This window comes from Haematobia irritans, chromosome 5 (genome assembly GCF_050003625.1).
Source record: "Haematobia irritans isolate KBUSLIRL chromosome 5, ASM5000362v1, whole genome shotgun sequence".
Lineage (NCBI taxonomy): Eukaryota > Metazoa > Arthropoda > Insecta > Diptera > Muscidae > Haematobia > Haematobia irritans.
Window position 1 is genome coordinate 160,337,780 of NC_134401.1, and position 13,779 is coordinate 160,351,558.

Here is a 13,779-nt window from a genome sequence, read left to right on the forward strand (position 1 = left end):
GTATTGTTTATTAGGGCATACACTGATAGTAAAAAATTTTAATGAAATTTTGTTTTTGTGGAAATATTTTAAAGGCGCCAATTGGTTACTTCCATTATTTCAACTGACTCGGATGAAATTTGCTCTTCCAAGAGGCTCCGAAGGTCAAATCTGGGGATCGGTTCATATGGGCGCTACATATAATTGTGGACCGATTTCGACTAATTTTTGCATGGGCGTTTGAGGCCATATATTAACACCGCGTACCAAATATCAACTGAATCAGATGAATTTTAGTCTTCCAAAAGGCTCCGGAGGTCAAATCTGGAGACCAGTTTATATGAGGGCTATATATAATTATGGACCGATAAGGACCAATTGTTGCATGGTTATTAGAGATTATATACTTACACTACGTACCAACCGGATCGGTTGAAATTTGTTCCTCCAACAGGCTCCGGAGGTCAAATCTGGGGATCGGTTTATATGGGGGCTATATATAATTATGGGCCGATATGAATCAATTTTTGCTTGGTTATTAGAGGCCCTATACTAACACCATGTACCAAATTTCAGCCGGATCGGATGAAATGCTTCTCTTAGAGGCTCCGCAGGCCAAATCTTGGGATCGGTTTATATGGAGGCTATATATAATTATGGACCGATGTGGACCAATTTTTGCATGGTTGTTAGAGACCATATACTAACACCATGTACCAAATTTCAGCCTGATCGGATGAAATTTGCTTCTCTTAGAGGCTCCGCAAGCCAAATCTGCGGATCGGTTTATATGATGGCTATATATAATTATGGACCGATATGAACCAATTTTTGATTGGTTGTTAGAGACCCTATACTAACACCACGTACCAAATTTCAACCGAATCGGATGATATTTGCTTCACTTAGAGTTTCCGCGAGCTAAATCTGGGGATCGGTTTATATGCGGGCTATATATAATAATGGACCGATATGAACCAATTTTTGCATGGTTGTTAGAGACCATATACTAACACCATGTACCAAATTTCAGCCGGATCGGATGAAATTTGCTTCTCTTAGAGGCTCCGCAGGCCAAATCTTGGGATCGGTTTATATGGTGGCTATATATAATTATGGACAGACATGGAGCAATTTTGGCATGGTTGTTAGATACAACATACTAACACCACGTACCAAATTTCAACCGGATCGGTTGGAATTTGTTCCTCAAAGAGGCTCCGGAGGTCAAATCTGGGGTCGGTTTATATGGGGGCTATATATAATTATGGACCGATGAGGACCAATTTTTGCATGGTTGTTTGAGACCACATACTAACACCATGAACCAAATTTCAGCCGGATCGGATAAAATTTGCTTCTCTTAGAGGCTCCGCAAGCCAAAATGGGGGGATCGGTTTATATGGGGGCTATATATAATTATAGACCGATGTGGACCAATGTTTGCATGGTTGTTAGAGACCATATACTAACACCATGTACCAAATTTCAGCCGGATCGGATGAAATTTGCTTCTCTTAGAGGATCCGCAAGCCAAATCGGGCCGTCCGTTTATATGGGGGCTATATATAATTATGGACCGATGAGGACCAATTTTTGCATGGTTGTTAGAGACCATATACTAACACCATGAACCAAATTTCAGCCGGATCGGATAAAATTTGTTTCTCTTAGAGGCTCCGCAAGCCAAAATGGGGGGATCGGTTTATATGGGGGCTATATATAATTATGGACCGATGTGGACCAATGTTTGCATGGTTGTTAGAGACCATATACTAACACCATGTACCAAATTTCAGCCGGATCGGATGAAATTTGCTTCTCTTAGAGGATCCGCAAGCCAAATCGGGGCGTCCGTTTATATGGGGGCTATATATAATTATGGACCGATGTGGACCAATGTTTGCATGGTTGTTAGAGACCATATACTAACACCATTGTTAGAGTCCATATACTAACACCATTGGGAGCCACCGTGGTGCAATGGTTAGCATGCCCGCCTTGCATACACAAGGTTGTGGGTTCGATTCCTGCTTCGACCGAACACCAAAAAGTTTTTCAGCGGTGGATTATCCCACCTCAATAATGCTGCTGACATGTCTGAGGGTTTCAAAGCTTCTCTAAGTGGTTTCACTGCAATGTGGAACGCCGTTCGGACTCGGCTATAAAAAGGAGGTCCCTTGTCATTGAGCTTAACATGGAATCGGGCAGCACTCAGTGATAAGAGAGAAGTTCAACAATGTGGTATCACAATGGACTGAATAGTCTAAGTGAGCCTGATACATCGGGCTGCCACCAAACCTAACCTAACCTAACCTAACACCATGTACCAAATTTCAACCGGATCGGATGAAATTTGCTTCTCTTAGAGGATCCGCAAGCCATCTGTTTATATGGGGGCTATACGTAAAAGTGGACCGATATGGCCCATTTGCAATACCATTCGACCTAAATAAATGACAACTACTTGTGCCAAGTTTCAAGTCGATAGCTCGTTTCGTTCGGAAGTTAGCGTGATTTCAACAGACGGATGGACGGACGGACGGACAGGATTAGATCGACTCAGAATTTCATCACGATACAGAATATATATACTATATTTCGATGTGTTATCCTATGGTGGAGGGTATAATAATAAAAGCCTTTCTGTTGTTTAATAAAATTTCATATATTGGAAGAAAAAATTAGATCTAAAAATTGTAAAAATTTCTTTAGCGCTATATGAAGTTCAAGACAGATACACTATAAGCAAAAATTTACTCAGTTTAAAAATTCAATTAAAAATAATTTGAATAATTTGTTTTTGTTTTCTGTGTGGTTCTAGAAGTACCTATTAATATTAGTCAGGGGCTGATTTTTCAACTGACACAAAATACTAATTTAAATTAGTTTATCTTAATTATTTCTATTTCGAATTATTTTTAATTTAATTTATTTAAATTCAATAGAATTGAATTGAGTAGCATTAAAACTAAAAAATAAATGAAAGTGAATAAAATAGAGTTGAGTTGAAATTAAAAAAAATTGATCAGAATTGAATGGTGTATTTTAAGTTGATTTCGATGGTGGAAAATGTGTTCATTTTAATTAATTTTATTTATTTATTTATGATTTAAAAGGGCCCAACAGAAATAGGTTAAATACCCAGCAAAAAAAGCGTCGCCAAAAAGTAATGAAAATCTTCTTTTGAGATCCGGAAGTGGTGCAAAATTGACGCAGAAGTGATGAATTTAACATGGGCTTGTCATAGGACGGAAGTCCTCCATTTCAACAGCCGTTGCACTGAATTTGCATCACTTCTTTCGGTGTGATCCGAATTCAATGTTTTGAATGTAAATTAAAAAATTCTGTGATATTTTGTCAAATAAATAATTTTTATAATTTTTTATAATATTTAATGGATTCTAACGCTAGTCGGAAACGTTTGACTTCAAATATTTTCAAAAATTCACAATTTTTTCAGATTGAATTTAGCATGTTTTTCGACAAAATTTAAATGATATATACGATTTTACGAATTCGTACTCTTTTTTTAACCTATTTGAAACAAAAAAAGTTAAAATTCCCCATTAAAAATATGGAAGGAGCATGTTATAAAAAATTGAAAGAAAAGAACTTCCTGTGTAGTTCAAATAAAGAACATCATTGGGAGTACATCTTTTGGAAGTGCTGTTAAAGTTGTGCCTTTGGAAGAACTTCCAAATTTTTTTGCTGGGTAGACCCGCAACTACATTAATTAATTTTATATTTGCAATAGGATCTAATTATTATTTAAATAATTTAATTTTGTTGTTGTTTGTTTTGATCATTCTTACCTCTTCGTAAACACATTGATATACAACGACTATGATTACTGTGGTTAAAAATGATGCTATGATATAAAAACCATAGAATAAACACAACATTCCAACACTAAGGGTAGTTTTCGCTGGTCCCGCCAAATCCATATCCAATAGGCAGACGACTAAATTATAGGTATTAAATACAATGGTCACTGCATTACCGATAAATATGCAAAGCAATGGAATACGGCGAAAATTACCCAAGATTTTTGTCAAGTGAATCATGGTATGTTCCAACTAAGAGGGAGAACAAGAAAATGTTTCGTAAAATTGATATCCCAATTGAAATATTTATTTGTTGTGTTTAACCATTAAAGAACGTGTCAAAATATCCAATACTTCATCCTTGACAGGTAGTTTTCCTTGCACTGAAATTTCTCGTGGCGATTGTATTTTGTTGTTTATTGGCTGCAATCCCAAACGCTTTACGATTGCATTCCATTTATTGTGATGAGATTGCGGTTTCACTTTCGTTTTTTGTGCTGATTTAATGGGGTGTGAATGTAATCTCAATGTATGTAATTTTTCTAAATTTTCCTCAATTTTTGCTTGATAATCAAAATTTGTATTGTATTTCATGGCGATAGTGGGATGTTGTGTGCGCTTCAATGAATTGTTCGTAAATGACTGTACATTTCAAAGAACAAAATTCCATTAAAGTTTATTACCATGTTTTTTTTTTGTGGGGATTCCTTGAAAAATATAAAAAACGAGGGCCACAAGGAAAGTGAAAAGAAATTTTAGTTGAACACAGAAAAAAATATCACCAAAATATTTCCAATTAAAAAGTTGTAAATTGTTTCCAATTAACAAATTAATTGATTCAATTAACTTTTCAATCATGACAGAAACATTAAGTTAATTAAGTCAATTATTAAAATTTTTAAATTTATAATTAAAAACTTACTTGATACAATGAACTGTTTAATAAAACTCGGAAGACTAAGTTAAACAATTGATGGAATTTCTTTAAATTTTTAATAAAAAATTTATTTCAAACCGATAGATTTTTTAACCAAACCAAAAAAAAAAAAAACAAGTATAAACGGCCGTAAGTTCGGCCAGGCCGAATCTTATGTACCCTCCACCATGGATTGCATTGAAACTTGTACTAAAGACTGTCATCCACAATCGAATTACTTGGGTTGCGGATAACACTTGCCGATGGCAAGGTTTCTTAAAACTTCTTAACACTGTCTACTCAATTGTAAGTTAGTCCATACGGAGTATATATTAAACAAAAAAAAGGTCGATTAAATACTATATAATTCAGTTTGACAAAATTTTTTATAGAAATACAATTTTGAGAAAATTTTCCATAGAAATAGAATTTTAACAAAATTTTCTATAGAAATAAAATTTTGACATAATTTTCTATAGAAATAAGATTTTGACAAAATTTCCTATAGAAATAAAATTTTAACAAAATTTTCTATCGAAATAAAATGTTGACAAAATTTTCTATAGATATAAAATTTTGGTAGATTACTTTTGGGGATCGGCTATATATAACTATAGAGGGATATGGACCAATTTTCGCATGGTTGTTAGCGGCCATATACTAGCACAATGTACAAAATTTCACCACGTAACAAATTTTAACCGGATCCGATGAATTTTGGTCCTCTAAGAGCTCCGGAGGTCAAATCTGGGGATCGGTTTAACTGGGGGTTATATAATTAAGACCGGTATGGACCAATTTTTGCATGGTTGTCAGAGACAACATACTAACACGACGTACCAAATTTCAACCGAATCGGATGAATTTTGCTCTTCCACGAGGCTCCGGAGGTCAAATCTGTGGATCGGTTTATATGGGGGCTACATATAATTATGGACCGATATGGACCAATTCCTGCATGGTTGTTAGAGACAACATACTAACACCACGTACCAAATTTCAGCCGGATCGGATGAATTTTGCTCTTCCACGAGGCTCCGGAGATCAAATCTGGGGATCGGTTTATATGGGGGTTACATATAATTATGGACCAATGTGGACCAATTTTTGCATGGTTATTAGATACCATATACTAACACCATGTACCAAATTTCAGCCGGATCGGATGAAATTTGCTTCTCTTAGAGGATCCGCAAGCCAAATCTGGGCGTCCGTTTATACACAGAAAAAAAAAATAACGAAAATTTTTCCAATTAAAATCTTAATTGATTTTTAAAATATATTCAATTAAAAATTTAATTGATTCAACAAATTTTTTAATTGAAACAAAAATCAATCACACAAATTAATAGTATCAATTAATTTTTTAATTGGATCAATTAATTTTTTAATTGACTGTCAATTAATTTTTTAGTTGATACTATCATTTTCGTGATTGAAGACATTTCAATTAAAAAATTAATTGGATCAATTAATTTCGTGATTGAATCAGAATTTTTTTTTTGTGTGTATGAACCGATACGTAAAATTGGACCGATATGGCCCATTTGCAATACCATCCGACCTACATCAATAGCAACTACTTGTGCCAAATTTCAAGTCGATAGCTTGTTTCGTTCGGAAGTTAGCGTGATTTCAACAGACGGACGGACATGCTTAGATGGACTTCAATTATTGAAAATTTTAAATTTCTAATTAAAAACTTAATTGATACAATGAAATGTTTAATAAAACTCGGAAGACTAAGTTGAAAAATTTATGGATTTTTTTACATTTTTAATAAAAATTTTATTTCAAACCGATAGATTTTTAATCAAACAAAACAAAAAACTAAGTCAGATAAGAAAGTAATAGAAAATAGTTAAGTTTTTAATTAAAAAAATTAATTGAGTTTTACAATCAACATCAATTAAATTTTATCGATTTAAATCAATTAAAATTTGCGAAAGAAATCAATTAATTTTTTTAATCAAGAATTTTTATTATGGCCAATTAAAACTGTGATTGATACTATCATTTTCACAATTAAAGACATTTCAATTAAAAAATTAATTCGATCAATTAATTTCGTGATTGTATCTGAAAAAAAAATTGTTTGTGTGAACGAAACTTTCTTTTCCTAAACGGCAAATAAATCGTTTTTTAACTTCCATTTCCGCTATACTATAATTTAAAATGGAAACGACTTATAAATGAATTCGCTAATTAAATGACACAAAATTGAGTACCTAACTCCCTATGCTATTATTAAAATATGGATATCGTTGATATTCATCATAACTATAAACCATATTAAGTCTCATTCAATTATTGGGCTTGTAGGATATGACGATTAATAAAATATCCGCTTGGGAGTAACACTGCCTGCTTTTCACTCCCCTTTTATTGCAATGATAAACCCACAATAAGTTATTAGGTCACAGTTGTTGCATACGAACCTTGATGATTTTTTTCCCATATTAGTTGTTAATACTAAAATACAAAACATGCAATAACACTAAATATTATTGTATACTTTGTCACTTACGATAATCACTTTAGAAATGAGATAAAAAATCTCTCAAACCTCCTCTACAGAGTCAAAGTTGTTTCTGTATTAATTTGTTTGATGCGTTCTAAACATAACGCCTCCATTATTCTATTCCAAGTGAATAGTGATGGGATGGTATAGAATTTACTTGAATTGTAACTACACTAACAAAAAAATATTGTTGTGAGGCCAAAGATTTCATGTCCTTAAAATACGAATTTTGCTTAGCAAAGAAGACATATTTCTCAGATATAAAGTTTTTTTCCTTGCCCAAAAGTCGATAAACTTTTCAATGAAGTCGTATTGCCCTTATAATTAAGTGATTTGACTTAAAAATATTATAAAATGTATTATAAAATGAAAGAACAAATGTTTGGGCTAAGGTCAACTTGACTCTAATAATTCAGAAAAATTCTTTAAAATTAATTAAATTGTCTTTAAACTTGCTGTCTTTTTGCATCTTGACTACAATGTAAAAAAGTGTTCAAAAACAACAACAACAACACTTTATTTTAAAGACGTTTTTTTAACATGAAACATAGCATAATTTCTACTGGAAGTCGGGTCTGAATTTGGAAAATAAAGTTGTCGTTAACTCGTTTGTAAAGGACTTTGATAGCATCTGAAGAAAAAACTCGAAAAAACGAAAAATTAAAATTTGCTTCCTGGAATCAAGTACGCAAAACTCAAAATTGAAAGAGAATTGTGTCTTAAATTTGTCCCTACTTGAATTCTTCGTTTCTTTGGCTCGGAATCAATACTAAAATCATTAGAGTAAAGACAAAAATTTTGGAACGGGACATGCTTTTTTTTAGTGTATATACAGCCAAGGGATATTGAATGATGTTATGTTTTTTTTGTATTCATTCGTATATAAGAGAATGCAAAATAACCACGAAGCCGTTGGTCAAGATCCAAAGTGAAGAAAGAATAAAACTGGTGCTTGAAATTTTCTATAGAAATAAAATTTTGACCAAATTTTCTATAGAAAAAAATTTTGACAAAATTTTCTAAAGAAATAAAATTTTTACAAAATTTTCTATAGAAATAAAATTTTGACAAAATTTTCTATTGAGAAAAAAATTTGACAATATTTTCTATAGAAATAAAATTAAAAAAAAAAAATTCTATAGAAATAAAATTTAAAAAAAAAAATTCTATAGAAATAAAATTAAAAAAAAAAAAAAATTTCTATAGAAATAAAATTTTAAAAAAATTTCTATAGAAATAAAATTTTGAAAAAAGTTTCGATAGAAACAAAATTTTTCAAAAAGAAATACAATTTTGACAAAATTTTCTATAAAAATAAATTTCCATAGAAATAAAATTTTGACAAATTTTTCGATAGAAATCAAATTTTGACAAAATTTTCTATAGAACTAAAATATTGACAAAATTTTCTATTGAAATAAAATTTTGAAAAAATGTTCGATAGAAATAAAATTTTGACAAAATTATATATAGAAATAAAATTTTGACAAAATTTTCTATTCAAATAAAATTTTGACAAATTTTCTATTAAAATAAAATTTTGACAAAATTTTCTATTATAATAAAATTTTCTGTAGAAATAAAATTTAAAAAAAAAATCTATAGAAATAAAATTTTGAGAAAATTTTCGATAGAAATAAAATTTTGACAAAATTTTCTATAGAAATAAAATTTTGATAAAATCTTCTTTAGAAATAAATTTCCATAAAAATAAAATTTTGAAAAAATTTTCGAAAGAAATGAAATTTTGACAAAATTTTCTATAGAAATACAATTTTGAAGAAATTTTCGATAGAAATGATATTTTGTCAAAATTTTCTACAGAAATACAATTTTGACAAAATTTTCTATAGAAATAAATTTCCATAGAAATAAAATTTTGACAAATTTTTCGATAGAAATAAAATTTTGACAAAATTTTCTATAGAACTAAAATATTGACAAAATTTTCTATTGAAATAAAATTTTGAAAAAATGTTCGATAGAAATAAAATTTTGACAAAATTATCTATAGAAATAAAATTTTGACAAAATTTTCTATTCAAATAAAATTTTGACAAATTTTCTATTAAAATAAAATTTTGACAAAATTTTCTATTATAATAAAATTTTCTGTAGAAATAAAATTTAAAAAAAAAAAAATCTATAGAAATAAAATTTTGGAAAAATTTTCGATAGAAATAAAATTTTGACAAAATTTTCTATAGAAATAAAATTTTGATAAAATCTTCTTTAGAAATAAATTTCCATAAAAATAAAATTTTGACAAAATTTTCTAAAGAAATGAAATTTTGACAAAATTTTCTATAGAAATAAAATTTTGTCTAAATTTTCTATAGAAATAAAATTTTGTCAAAATTTTATATAGAAATAAAATTTTGTCAAAATTTTCTATAGAAATAAAATTTTGACAAAATTTGCTATAAATTGAAAAAAAAAAATTCTATAGAAATTAAATTAAAAAAAAAATCTATAGAAATAAAATTGTGACAAAATTTTCTATAGAAATAAAATTTTGACAAAATTTTCTATAGAAAGAAAATTTTGACAAAATTTTCTATTAATTCAATCAATCAAAGTCCATTGTTTGTAGAAGTAGTAACTTTCCGATGTTGGTGCAAGTTTATATCGTTAAAACATTAAAAATTTGGCACACTTACAATTCAAGGGATATACACCCAAAAAATTATAGCTATAGAAGGGATCATTAACTTGTTCGAAGAAAAAATTTTTTTTTCATACCAACCACAAAAATTTGCTACGTCGACTCGGAATTTCACAACGACCCACAATATATATACTTTATGGGGTCCTGGACACAGTTGCAACAGTTGACAGAAATCTACTAAAATAGGTAGATTATTTACTATTTGGTAGAATGGTAGAATTTTTGATGGTTTGGTAGATTTTGCAAAATATTCCTCTTCATCTAAGAGGTACTTCATAAATTTTGATAGAATTTTGCATAGAAATAAAATTTAAAAAAAATTCTATAGAAATAAAAATTTTACAAAATTTTCTATAGAAAAAAAAAATTGACAAAATTTTCTATAGAAATAATATTTTGACAAAATTTTCTATATAAATAAAATTTTGACAAAATTTTACGTAGAAATAAAATTTTTACAAAATTTTCTATAGAAATAAAATTTTGATAAATTTGTCGATAGAAATAAATTTTTTACAACATTTTCTATAGAAATAAAATTTTGACAAAATTTTCTATAGAACTAACATTTTTAAAAAATTTTGTATAGAAATACAATTTTGAAAATGTTCGATAGAAATAAAATTTTGAAAAATGTTCGATAGAAATAAAATTTTGACAACATTTTCTATAGAAATACAATTTTGACAAAATTTTCTATAGAAATAAAATTTTGAGAATGTATTCTATAGAAATAAAGTTTTGAGAAAATTGTCTGTAGAACTAACATTTTTAAAAAATTTTCTATAGAAATAAAATTTTGAAAATGTTCGATAGAAATAAAATTTTGAAAAATGTTCAATAGAAATAAAATTTTGACAACATTTTCTATAGAAATACAATTTTGACAAAATTTTCCATAGAAATAAAATTTTGACAAAGTTTACTATACAATTAAAATTTTGACAAAATTTTCTATAGAAATAAAATTTCACAAAATTTTCTATAGAAATAAAATCTTGACAACATTTTTTATAGAAATGAAATGTTGACAACATTTTTTATAGAAATAAAATTTGGACAAAATTTTCTGTAGAAATAAAATTTTGACACAATTTTCTGTAGAAATAAAATTTTGACAAAATTTTCTGTAGAAATAAAATATAAAAAAAATCTATAGAATAAAATTTTGACAAAATTTTCTATTGAATAAAATTTTGGAAAAATTTTCGATGGAAATAAAATTTTGACAAAATTTCTTTATAGAAATAAAATTTTGACAAGGTTTACTATAGAAATAATTTTTTGACAAAATTTTCTATAGAAATAAAGTTTCACAAAATTTTCTATAGAAATAAAATCTTGACAAAATTTTTTATAGAAATGAAATGTTGTCAACATAGAAATAAAATTTTGACAAAATTTTCTATAGAAATAAAATTTTGATAAAATCTTCTTTAGAAATAAATTTCCATAAAAAAAATTTTACAAAATTTTCTAAAGAAATGAAATTTTGACAAAATTTTCTATAGAAATAAAATTTTGACAAAATTTACTATAAATTATATATCAAAGTCTTACCCACAATGGACTTTGATATATAATTTATAGTAAATTTGGTCAACATTTATTTTATTATAGAAAATTTTGAAAAATTTTTTTTCTGTAGAAAATTTTGAAAAATTTTTTTCTATAGAAACTTTTGTCAACATTGTATTTCTTTAGAAGATTTTGTCAAAATTTTATTTCTCCCTATTTATGGAAGTAGTAACTTTCCGTTGTTGGTGCAAGCTAATATCATTAAAACGACGGTCGGACATTTCCCCACAAACCAGAATATATTTAATGGGATCTGTGATCAATATTTCGATGTGTTACAAACGGAATGAAAAAGTTAATATACCATCCTATGGTGAAGTGTATAAAAAGGTTTCAAAAGTGGGCTAATACTTATTTTTAGGATTTTGAACTAAATATTAAATTGTACTACCAAAAGTTGTATTGAAAAGTGTGAGGATCTTTAGTACCATTACCTCGCTTTGTAAGGGAATTATATTATTGTTTTATTTAAAAAAAATCCTTCTCCATCCATTGGCCACATGCTGTTCACACTGTACTAATCATATGTATGGATATGTATCGCAAAAACCAAAATTCTATGTGCTAACATATGTAGTTGTAAATGTAGGCACATTTAATTGTAACCTACACACATGATGGAGATCAAATCGCAATGAACATACGAAGAAAAAAAATGTGAAACTATAAAATTGCCCAATAGTCGTGCAAAAATGCATAATTCATGGTTAAATCGGAGAGACCCAATCAAGCTGAATAAATGCACACACACTCACACACACACGTGCATATTTGAATAAGCACTGTCACGCTGGCACAGCATCCGATGCCTGTGTGTTAATGGCACAAATCAAACTACAATTATATGCGTATGGGGTTTTGTTAATTGCTGGTTTCATGCTGTTCTATGTATAATAATTATACATTCAACTGTCTAAAAATTGCACACACATACACTTGCATACATGAATGCATGTTGAGCTTATATAAATAAAAATGTATTTGTATAAAACACCACATGCGTTTATTGATGAATGTTTAAAAATTTGAATTTTTCTTTGTATTGGAGATACTAAATCTGGTTTAATATTTTTTGTTGCAAATAAATACGCTAATCGAACATTCATATTTTTTTGAAAAAAAAAATAACGTTCACTTTTCAATCCACTCCCCTTTGTTGTATTCGCACGCATTGTTTTTCTCAATAATTATAATTTCGTTATTATTTAATGTTAATTTCAAAAAAAAAAAAAAAAATAAATATATTAACAAATTACTCGGACATGAGTAATATCAGGTTCTTCAATTATTTATTAAAAATTGTGTTTATTTATTAGTGAACAAATTTTATGAGGAAATAATGAATCATTTCTTTACAAATCATTTTAATTTAGTCAAAAATTCCAATATTTTTTAAGGGTGTAATGTTTTGGATTATTAATGGATAACATTACATACATGCAGAGAAGGAATATGATTAGGGTGTCCAAAACCGACACTGGTTAAGCGATTAACCGGATTCAGTAACACAAACCGAAACCGGATAATCAAAAAATTTGCATTTTCGGTTAACCGCGGAAACCGGGTTTTGACCATCGGTTAACCGGTTTTCTGTACTTCAATGAAATTTCTTTCTATTTTTCATACATTTCTTCCAAAAGTAGAACTTTTTGCAGAGATATACTAAAGGTGAGAAACAAATGACTACCCAACGGGAAATTAGTGCGATACGGATGGAAACAGGGTCCCAAAAGTTTGTCCCAGACTGTTTCATGAGCAGTTATGTATGGGGTAATCGTACTAAGTTGTTCCAGGACGTGTCCTTTGGGAGAGTCCAAGTGGTGCTCTAAAGTGTACATTTTCCCAGTCAATGACAAACCCATGATAAAGTGACCGGTCAATTCCATACGCTTGGACCAGAACTGTGACTGGTCCATACACATCAGGAACTAACCCTGTACCGGTCCTGATGTTGATCCATTTCCCGTAGGGTACTTACAAAACAGTTTCACTAATTAAATGAAGAGATTTTAGTCAAACGACATTCCTCTTAGTTGTAAAGTCCTTTCTTTGAGAGCGAATAAACCCGAATTTATTAGAAGCGTTGCGACATCGTCTCCAAACTTTATTTATTTGCTTGTAAAGACAATGTTGTTTTTCTAAAATGTCGATCCTCAGAAAAGAAAAATTTTCTTTTAGAAAACTTATAGTCTACAATCAGTCAACGAGTACTTTCAGCGCAAAAGGAGCACCTTAACGGCATTCAATTTTCCTATCAATATTCTATAAATTGTTTTTCACTAATTTTTAT

General features: G+C 29.1%; 1 protein-coding gene across 1 annotated transcript in view; it reads right to left on the reverse strand.

The window, feature by feature from the left end:
• Positions 1 to 13,779, reverse strand: part of LOC142240151 (uncharacterized) — a 33,049-nt gene that overhangs the window by 2,702 nt on the left and 16,568 nt on the right. Inside the window, exons 4-8 of the mRNA XM_075311858.1 lie at positions 13,423 to 13,479; positions 13,116 to 13,314; positions 4,729 to 4,741; positions 4,131 to 4,448; positions 3,795 to 4,058 (exon numbers count right to left, since the gene is read on the reverse strand). Coding sequence (XP_075167973.1) covers positions 3,795 to 4,058; positions 4,131 to 4,448; positions 4,729 to 4,741; positions 13,116 to 13,314; positions 13,423 to 13,479 — 851 coding nt within the window. The remainder of the gene's footprint in view (positions 1 to 3,794; positions 4,059 to 4,130; positions 4,449 to 4,728; positions 4,742 to 13,115; positions 13,315 to 13,422; positions 13,480 to 13,779) is intronic.